The sequence below is a fragment of the Aquarana catesbeiana genome, linkage group LG10 (assembly GCF_042186555.1).
Source record: "Aquarana catesbeiana isolate 2022-GZ linkage group LG10, ASM4218655v1, whole genome shotgun sequence".
NCBI lineage: Eukaryota > Metazoa > Chordata > Amphibia > Anura > Ranidae > Aquarana > Aquarana catesbeiana.
Window position 1 is genome coordinate 124068911 of NC_133333.1, and position 10732 is coordinate 124079642.

The following is a 10732-nucleotide window of genomic DNA, read 5'->3' on the forward strand; positions in this document are numbered from 1 at the left end:
ATAGTCTTCTGCTGCTCGACGGCCCTGACGAAGGGCCTGCAGGGAGGCTTCTGCGGTGGCGGTAAGCTGGGGGTCTTCGTATAGTTGGGACATTGCACCAAAGAAGGCCTCCAGGCTATCCAAGACGACTGACTTTTGCTCCAAAAGTCGGTGAGCCCATGTTTGTGGTTCACCAGAAAGTAAAGAAATAACGAAGCCCACCTTAGTGGCTTTAAGGGAGAACGTGCGTGGCAGTAGGGCGAAGTAGAGATTACAGGCATTCCGGAAGGCACGATACCTACTTCGGTCTCCGAGAAATCTTTCAGGTACTGGTACTTTTGGCTCAGGAGGTAACATGACCACGGAGGGTGCTGAGGTGGCTGCTGCGGACCCTGGTGGACCGGTAGGTGCGGACAAGGCCTGTACACGTTCTTCCAGGCTGGAGTATCCCTCTTGTAGGCTCTTCACTGCCTGGGTTAACCCCGCCAAATGTCGGCAAAGTTCGTCCATGGGGGAAGCTCCCTGCCCGGACTCGGTCATGGCTGCCTAATACTATCAGGCTCCTACTTACCAGACCGGCGAGTCCTGTCGGGCAGAGAGGAGGCTCCCTTACCCTCCGACTATCGGCCCCCTGGTAGAGTAAACAGAGGGTACGAAAGTACGGAGTGGTATGAAGGCCTGTATTGTAGTCCCGGTATAGCAGTCCAGACAGTGCAGGGTTAACAGGTGAGTAGGCTGAAGGAGGCTGGAACACAGGCACAGAGCTGAGCAGGCTTTGCAAGGACAACAGGCTGGAAGTAAGCAGACCAGCAGATAGGATCCAAGGGAGCAGGCAGATGGATGGTCAGGAGACAGGCCGGGTTTGGTAACAGACGGTCAGCAAAGGTACAAAGGAACAGGCAATCGGATGGTCAAACAAGCAGGGGTCGATGCAGGCAGAGTTCAGAGAGAGATCGGGGGACAAGGCCGGGTCAATAGGTATTTCAGGAACAGGAGAGATACAAATCAGGCTCTAGGACGACTAGCTGTTGATTAGGCAGCACTGGACACAAGAACACACTGGCTTAAATGGGGCTCTTGGCGCCAAACGACGTGCACGCGCGCGCCCCGGCACACACAGGCACGCGCGCCCGCCAACGCCCGCGCGCGCGCCCCCGCACACCGGCGCGCACAATGGAACGATCCTGAACACACGCGCCGGTGCTGCGAGAAACACGCACGGCGAGGTCCGCGGGAACGCGCGCGCCGACGCGCCCAGACGCACACCACCGCGGACGCTCCGCCTGCCGAGGTAAGCCCCCTGACAATAGTGTATATTACAAAAAAAAAAATTGCCGTGGGCCGCTAAAGTGTTCAGGTTTGACTTGAAAAAAAGGTGGCAACTCTACCCAAGATGGCAGGAAGGGAGCCCGCTGCGAGACTGCAATAAAGTGCCCTGCAATGGGAGTAAAGGACCCCAGGATCAATGGGAAGGGCCCTGGGCTTGGACAGAAGAGGGGAGTCAGAGGGGGGCCCTTCATGCATTGATTGGCCCTAAAGGTTCTAGTTACGCCTCTGGAAATGCAGATTCATGAACAATAGTGCCTTTCAATAGTTAAATATCTATTTCATGCTATAAGATGCTGATTCCATAACAGTAGTCAATATTTGTTTGTAAATTTAACATTTTGACAAGAAAATTGATGTGAAGTATAAGTAGTACAGTAAAAATAATTCAAATATCAATCAAACTATACCATGCTAAAAACGTACCTTGAAAGCTAGAGGCTGTCCTCACATATCAATAATGAGCACGTTCAACTATACAACATGGCATTGCGATCAGTAGATAATCATTTTTATTACCAATACTACCCATGAAGTCAGATGGTAGAGGGAGAGGGTAATTGTAGAACTCAGGTGAATAGAAAATAGAACATAACATACAGTAGGAGATGTGCACACTGAATGAAAATATATATTTATACACATACACTGTATATTGTACTGTTACCGTAATTGTATATTTTTTCTGTGTCAGGTATCAACGTCCAGTTCTTTGGGGTCTTTAGGTATCGCTCCAGTGCACAGCACAATGACCAGCACAGGTAAGATAACATTAGCAGTGGCAATATTTACACATACACTGCAGATGTTGACCCTATTAAAATGTAACTAATGGCAAAACTTTTTTTTTTTTTTCATTTTGGATAGAGTCTGGGTTGTTATTTTAAATTTTTTGTCAACTCTGTCCGATTGAGGAGATTTCCCTTCACTTCCTGTCCTATAGCCAAACAGGAAGTGAGAGGAAATTCCTCCAAAGTAAGGGAATCCCAGTGTGTCACCAGAACTAATGTCCCTATTAATTTACCCTATTAGTATTCTGATGTCAACCTAAAATTTGGGATTCTCTTTTGCTTTGACTCTCGATGATAATGGTAAAACAGATGGAGAGGGTGGATCTCCATAACAGGGGTACAGACAAAAATAAAACTTGACACGTGTTCTGATCCCTCTCTACTCCAAAACCTTTTTTTTACCCTCTACATTCACCAATACTACTAATGCTATTTGGGGCTGCAATTGTATTACTTTTCCCTGAGATTTCATCATAAATGATTCTCAGCATTTTACATTCTGAACCTATTTTTGTCATGAGTACTTCCTAAGGAAGGAGATACTGTCATTATACATTTTGTAATGCTTTAGCTTCTGTACACACTGGACCAGGAATAATATGGTGATAGAAAATCTGGACTTTCTTGGAAGTTTACTTGTTGCATGCTTGTTCCAGGTCTCTTACCCTGTATCGATGCTAAACAGTGCTAACGGACTAGCCTTTCCAGGAAACCAGCAGCCCCGTATATCTAGCATGGCAGTTCTATTTTAGGTCCTTATCGAATGAGGAGCCAAGCAGAACCTGTCCTGATAAAATAATAACTGTTAAATCATATCTAACTTGTCAGTGCAGATCAAGTTTATTCTATAATTTTCTTTTTTCTTATTTTTTTTCTTTTAACTTTATTTTATTTTAAGTTTATTCTAACTAAGGTTTGTATTACTTTTTGGTGCTGTATAGAATTAAAAAATGCACACAATAGTGGAAATTAACAGAGTTTTCTTGTGCCAAACTGGTGCAGTGGCATATGCCACATCAACAAAACAGATAGACTTGGTGAGCAGGGGAAGGGGGGTGCTGGTCAGAGCGAGATGGAGCAAGCAACTTTAGTGCTCCTACTCTCATTGCTGTGTCTGGCACAGACATGGCATACAAAATAGAGCAGATTGCTCTTAATTAACAAAGGGGCTTACATCCGTTTTTTAAATTTGTAGTGGGATATGCTCCATTTTTTCAGTTTAGATGTGTGGCACAGGCTTTATGCCTGCACCATTCTTTGCTAAAACCCCCCCCAATATATAAAATTAAAAAAACCTTCATTTGTTATGTGTTATTGCAACAACAATAGAATAAATAGAATGTTCCAATTCCAAAAAATGATACAGAAAGTCAAATGTTGTTTTTGCTTCCGCTTTAGGCCCCTTCCACACAGGATGGGCTCCGATGGAGTCCGCCTGCTCAGCAATCTGTCCGATGATCCCCACTGATGCAGAGCGGGCTCAAACACAGCTCTTTCCTCTATGGGCGGTTGGATGTAAACCGACTGCCTGTCTATTTACATCCGAGTGCCTTCCAGTCCGATCTTTTTTAGCAGACAGGATTGGATCGGATACCGATGGGTGTCAACGCACACATGTCCGTTGACAGTCACTGCTCCAAAGAGGAGACTGGAAGGTCTGATCGAGTCCACCTTAAAAACTGACAGGCGAAACCGATCAGGCTGTCCGTGTGTAAGGGTCCTTAGTTTCTTGTTGAAATTCAGATTAAATTCAGATTGAATGTTCATAACAATAGTATAGGATACGTATTAATATAAGATAAACATTAGCTTAGTTGTTTAGCAATACATAACGCTTGTTTAGTTGAATGCAAAATTTTAACTGAAGCCCCTTTTACACTGCCCTGGTGTAGTCTCCCCACAGCATAGCATACCTGTGGTTTTCGTGTGGGTTACCTGCGCTTTCCCATGGACATCTTCTTTTAGATCAGACGTTTTTGGTGCATTTTCTGAAAGTGACCAAAGATGCAGCACGCAGGACATTTGGCACACTTTCAGAAAGCGCACCAAAAACACCTGATCTAATAGAAGTATATGGGAAAGCGCACCGGATTAGTGTGAAAGTGCCCTTAGAAATGGCCATTTTCAAAGCATAATCACCACCTGGACTTTTTCAAGATGGTGTTAGGGTTGCAACAGAGTTCCATCTTGGTTCAAAATGGCATGTGCTTGGGTAATAATATGTGGTTAGACATGCAAGATGACACTTACGTCACTCCTGTGCATCCTATCCTAATGCATGCACAGTAATGACTGTGAATATCTAGTGTTTCCATGTGTAAAGCTTCCACGCTCTGTCATGCTTCTAATAATATGGTGACAAGGTCCTACATATTCACTGTTGTGACTGGCCTGTACTGTTGTGGGGAATGAGTGGTAGTGTCAATGCAGACCAGTCATCATTACTATATTTTTTACTTCACAATTTGGTGGTGAGATTACATATATGTGTGGTAATGACCAGTTTGAACTGCCACTACTGTGCATTCCCCATGCATATGCATCTGTATAGGGCCATATCTCCATGTGGAGCATGCACAAGTACAAAAGTAAAAAAAATAAGAGCCTTTGGGTGCCGAGGTATCACTTAGCTTAATTTGTGCCCATGGTCACAATCTTTCTGCTGATATTGTGGAGAGGATACTGTCAAAATGTTGAATGTGGGGAGGGTTGTCTTTAATGTACACCAGATTAGTGGACGGTGTTTTGTGATAGTGGGGGGTACTCCCTCTCCTGCCCTCTTGCTGTAGTGGAGAAGGAAAAGAATAGGAAGAAGTTTTCTTTTATAACTCTGCCCACCACCATCATCACTCTGCTGCATGTCCACCCACCCCTGCTCTCACCATTTTTCCCTGACCTACTTACTGTTCTGCTGCCCCCCAACACTCTGCTACCTCTCCTACTTTCACTACTCTGTCACCCCCTCCCCCTTCTCACTCCCACTCACCCTGGGACTCCTGCCTTACAACTCTGCATCCCCCCCCCCCCCCAAGCTCACCACTCTGCCCAGCTTTCTCACTATTCTCATCACTCTGTAGCCTTATACTCTCCAGTCCCCATACTCTCACCATTCTACCAGCACTGTTTATACCCATCACAAGACCATGTCTACACCTCCCCCACAAACCTACTGTCACCGCTGCACTTGTCACCACCTAAGTCTATCTGCTCTCACCACTACAACTACCACCATGCCAAACCCCCCATCCCCAACCTTGCAGTTTTAGGATGGGTACAGTTGCTAGTTTTTATCTACATGTAGCACCCTGTAATATTCAGAGCTGCTGTTTGCTAAATTTAGTTTTTGGCTTCCCTGTAATCAGGGAAAGCATTGTTTGATTAGTTAGGTCTGCTCTGGGCTTTGTAGGTATGGGCTTAATTACTTCCCCTGTCTCTTAGGGGACCCTGGGACAAAGTGGATCAGAAAATATGAGTTCCACCCAAAATGGAACTTCTGATTTAAATGCTGGTGACCCCCTGACATGCCACATTTGGCATATCAATTTTTTTTGTGGGTGGGGGGCGAGCGGGTACCCAGTTTTTACAGGCACCCAGCTCCCACTTCCTCCCCTGGCGGCACCAGAAGAAAGTTCACCTCTCCCCCCTCTCTCCCTGCAATCTTCTGGGACATGTCACAGGTCCCAAAAGATTGCCCGGCCATTCACAGTGGTCAACCCACAGTTAGAATGCCGGCGCCGCAGACAGGAGGGGGAGAAGAGCGATTGTTCTGCGCCCGCATCACTGGACCGTGGGACAGGTGAGTGTCTGATTAGGACTACTTTTTGTAGCTGCTGACTTTTAAATGGGTGGAACTCCACTTTAATATCTCCTCAGCCAATCCCTGGTCAATATGGCAGGTGACCAGCAGGGGGCTGAAGGAGGTATATATGGGCTAGTGCCCAGAGCAGAGGTCTCTTGTTCCTGGGGGAGTAAGACCCAGCCTGAGGGCTGTGGCATCCCCGGGAGAGTATTGCAACAAAATAGCAATACACATACAGTATTACTTGAGTATCAAGTAATGACATAGTTATTTCCAAATGAGTAGCTGAAATGTAAGGTTAGTCTTCCCCATATGAGGTGAACAATGTTTGGCCCTGAGATGGGTAGCTATAAGTGAGACTCTGTTGTTTGTTTTTTTTTAATAGCTACAGCCAGATCCAGCTTTAGACCTTGGGGGACCCCTTATACATAGGTTTGATTTACATTCTAAATGACAGTGACACATTTCTAAATTGCATGACACAACATCATTCTGAGGTCACACATGCCTAGACCCGGGCAGTCATGGTGCTCTATGTGTGTTTGCTTGAGTTGCCATAATTCCGTTTTGAAAAATGATACAATATACCAGCCTAGAGTTTTACAGATGATGGCCGGCAAAATATTACTTCCCAAGATACAGTTAATTTAAAAAATATATATGTTTTTATTATATATTTTTTATAAGTTTTGAATAGAGGGGGGGGGGCCCTCTGTCAGGGGGACCCGGAGGAATTGTCCCTTGTTGCCCCCTTATAAATCCAGCCCTGGCTGCGGGATTGCAGTCTGGAACTCTGATAGAGAGATTGTGACACTGCAGTTCCTGAAAAATATCTGAAGCTTGTGAGTGATTCAAGACACCAGAATATATCCATAATTGAAATAGGTAGATGCTGCTGGTCTGAGTCAACTACTGGGTTGTATAACCCTTTCATTTTGGTGTATTTACATAATTGCGTCTCTGAAAGCATGGGAGTAAAACAAAACAAAAAAATAAAGTATACCTCTGTGTTTCATAGATTACTAAATTTTGAAACAAATATAAAGGGGTCCAAATGAAGTCTTGGAATCAGGGTGAGCTATTAAAATATAGATGAATTCTCAATATGTGCACTTACAATGTTTGCTTTGATGGGTTCTTGTATTACAGTAACTTCATCTTGTTCTCCTGGGAGTTCCAGCAGACCATCCTCACCATGTTCAGGCCTTCATTCTTGCAGTCCTGGAATCTCTCTAAACAGTTCAAAACCCAATGTGAATACCTCCAGCTACAGCTCATCTGGGTGAGGTTCTTTTGTTTGCCTATCATCTACTGTATATACAATCAGGTTTACTCTGGAAAATGTTATTTGGCACAGACAGAATTGTCTTGTATGCATAATAAATTGTGAGTGTACCTTTTTGGGAGTATAATGAATAATTGAAAGCTGAGTTCTAGGGAGCAATTAAAGTGATTGTAAAGCTTTGTTTTTTTTAAACAACAAACATGTTATACTTACCTCCTCTGTGCAAGGGTTTTACACAGAGGGCCTTGATCCTTCTCTTCTCAAATGCCCCCACGGAGAGCCGAACTCCATGGGGGCGCTCGCGAGGGCGTGCTCCCGAGTCCTGCTGCTGCGTCCATTGACACAGACAGCAGGACTCAGCCCCGCCTCCCGTGTCACTGGATTTGATTGACAGCAGTGGGAGCCAATGGATCCTACTACTATCAATCTATCCAATGAGGACCCGAGACAGTGGTTGGAGCTGCTGTGGTCATCCCCGTCGCTGGAATGATCGGGTTCAGGTAAGAAAAAGGGGGAGTCTGGGGGGGTACTGCAGCACAAAAGGTTTTTCACCTTAAAAAATAGAATGCATTAAGGTGAAAAACCGTAAGGGTTTACAACCCCTTTAAAGTTGAACTTTAAAGGGTAACTCCACTTTAGTGGGGAAAAAAAGCTAATTAAAAAAATAATATAGCATATACAATTGAGAAACAAGTCATATTGTAATTTAATGTTATTAAAAATTGCCTTTCCTTTTCAATCTACAGCTCTGTAATTTTCTGTGAAATGCAATGTAATATGGCTACCTGGAGGTGTTCTGTATACAGAATATGTACAGAACGCTCCCCAGATATGTCATTTCCTGCTTGTGTGATTGGCTTACAGATTTTCCCAGAAGTCTGCACTAAGATAAAAGTCAGATTTCAGGCACCCCCTGCAAAAAAAAAAATGTCATTTTTGGTTACATACTCCCAATAGGAAAGCACATCTAAAGGAATGCATGCCCTGCAAAATTCCTCATTAGAGCCCCACAGGTGCAACAGTTGGTTGATAATTAAGAAACCACTCCCTTTAGACTCAATTTTGCACATGGGCACAGACAAAACACACAGGGATTTCTTCTGAATAACAAAAGGTAGGAATCTGCAACAAAGTTTGTCAAAATCCTTGTAATGTACATAGATCACCCAGAGGGGAATGTTTTTTATCAACAAAAAAGGGGTTACTTTTTAACTAAAAAAAATGGGTGCACAGGCAAGGATCTGCAATAAAGTTACTTACCTGAAGACATCAGCGGCCAACAGGGAGCTCTGGAACACCACATCGGTGGAGTATAGTTGCACTTTAATAACTTTATATCATTTTCTTTTTGCCCCCCTTAACAGAATTAGAGTTTTTTTTTTTTTTGAGGGGGGTGGAATATTTTTATTTAAGGATCCCTCACTGCATATCCTTATTTCTGGCCTAGGCCAAACAACTGTTTACTACGAGCCTGTGTTAATAAATATGGTTTATCTATTTGTTTTATGTACATAAAACACATTACTAAACAAAGTTGATATAGAAGCCCCTTATAATTACATGTAGAAAACAGTTCAGTAATATAAGGAGAAGGTATATATATAATAATTTATTTCTCTTTAATTTAATCTGTTTTATTACCAAGTAATAATTTCATGACTTTCTTTACGTAGACCATGGTATCGATGGAATCCTCCAACATACCTTCATTGAAAAATTTCTTTTGTCTCTAATAAAGAAGGAGATAAGTAAACCAAAACAATGAAAGTGCCTCCATTAATGCAGAATACCTACTACCCGTAAATGAAGATCCACAAAATGAAATCACTGAAGATCATGTTGGGAAGCTGTTGAAAACTTTCTTTTAAAACTACTTTCTGTCTCAGGATTCCACAGACTGTACTGTGTTTTTTAACAAGCTAGAGCCACCAATGTAACATATTTTAATCATGTTTAAAATATTGATTTTTTTTTTTATTTTTTTTTTTTTTTACTTAGTCCTGCCAAACCTTACTCACAGGATATGATTCAGAAGTCCCAAGAGAAACTATCTTAACTGCTAAATTATTTAAATGTGTAAATATTTTTCTTAGTATTTTTACTTGATGTGTGACTTTAACAATTGCATTGTAATTCTTAGGACATTTTCTGGATGAGAGTTTATCTTTATTTTTTTTTTTTTTTTTCATAAATGCTGCATATGAAGATGTAGATTCATCTAATATTTTACACATGGTACTTACCATTGTTGATTTATATACAGTATGAAGATGTGACGTAAAAAGTGAATGCTACTTAAATTTAAAAAAGTCTAATATTCAGACTCTCTGATTTAAAAAAAAAAAAAATCTCAGCCTATACATCATTATTCAGCTTATGTTAACAGAGTTTGTGATTTTTTTAAACTATGAAAAAGGGTTACCTCTAGATGAGCCTGCCATCTTTTCATAGCCTTTTAGGGACCACGCTTATCAGAGGTGCCTTGACACGGCAATGTGGCTTCTACATGTATTGGCAAATAAATATTGTAGCTGAAACTGATTTATTTTTGCTAGTTAGCTTTAACCTCTTCCCGCCAAAGTAACACATATATGTTGCCCCACTGAACTGGACTTTTTTCCATGGGGCAGCATATATGTGTATCTCCCTGTGTCACCGAGAGCCCCAGGCCCTGTACTAACGATCGGGACCTGGAACTCCGGATTCCGGGTCATCTGATCGCTGTGGTAAAATTAATTGAATAAATTAATTGAAACCGCGCTCTCTATGGATGTAATAAAGTGCAGGTGCAAAAAGAATTGAAAGTGCATAAACCAGTGACCACAAACACAACAAATTATAACTTATATATCATATGTAAACTTCTTAGTTAGAGAGTCCAAGTTGAGGAATCAAAAAACAAACACAAAAATCAAAAACCAAAAAAATCAGAAAGTCAGGGATCACACTAAAAGTGAAATAAAGTGTCCAAATGAACAAATTATGGATAAGATCTTCCTATAATCAGCAGTCAGCAAAGGAGTATGTCTTCCACCACCATCACCAGCCACACATCCTACTCACCAGAATCCAATGACCCCCATTACAGGTAGTCAAAAATGCTTTAACGGAAACTCCCCCTAGGGCGGAGTTACAGAATGTCTTTGCGTCACTTCTGGTCAGGGCCATAGATAGGTTTTTTCTCTCAGCGCCTGTGTTTCCATTACATGTCTGTAACTTTTAGAGCAAATGTGAGTATATCTCCATTTTTTTAATAAATAAAAAGTTTGTAAAGCGGTATTACGCTATGGGCACTCTTTCCTTTCTTATATGCTAAAACTGGCAGAACACTATTAGCAAATCACGGATGAATCATTTCCAGAGTGCTACACAGTGGCATATACTGTGGCTGCGCAGTGGGGGGGGGGGGTAAGGCAATCCGGTGAGTGCACTCATAATAAGAGCATGAATAAGATCAGCAACATCATTATCACATAATTAAGAGGACAAGAAGAAGCATTACTTTTTGCACTGGACACTTTTAAAGAGCACACGTCACTTTGTTCTGTTAAT

At 42.3% G+C, this 10732-nt stretch overlaps 1 protein-coding gene across 4 annotated transcripts in view; it reads left to right on the plus strand.

The window, feature by feature from the left end:
• The window catches only part of POU2F3 (POU class 2 homeobox 3), a 208487-nt gene extending 198028 nt beyond the window's left edge, over window positions 1–10459 (plus strand). For all 4 annotated transcript variants that reach the window (XM_073602564.1, XM_073602561.1, XM_073602562.1 and 1 more), the window contains 3 exons: window positions 2000–2066; window positions 7045–7177; window positions 8854–10459. In XM_073602564.1, the coding sequence (XP_073458665.1) occupies window positions 2000–2066; window positions 7045–7177; window positions 8854–8893 (240 nt within the window). In that variant the 3' untranslated portion in view covers window positions 8894–10459. The remainder of the gene's footprint in view (window positions 1–1999; window positions 2067–7044; window positions 7178–8853) is intronic.
• Window positions 10460–10732: the final 273 nt, after the last annotated feature.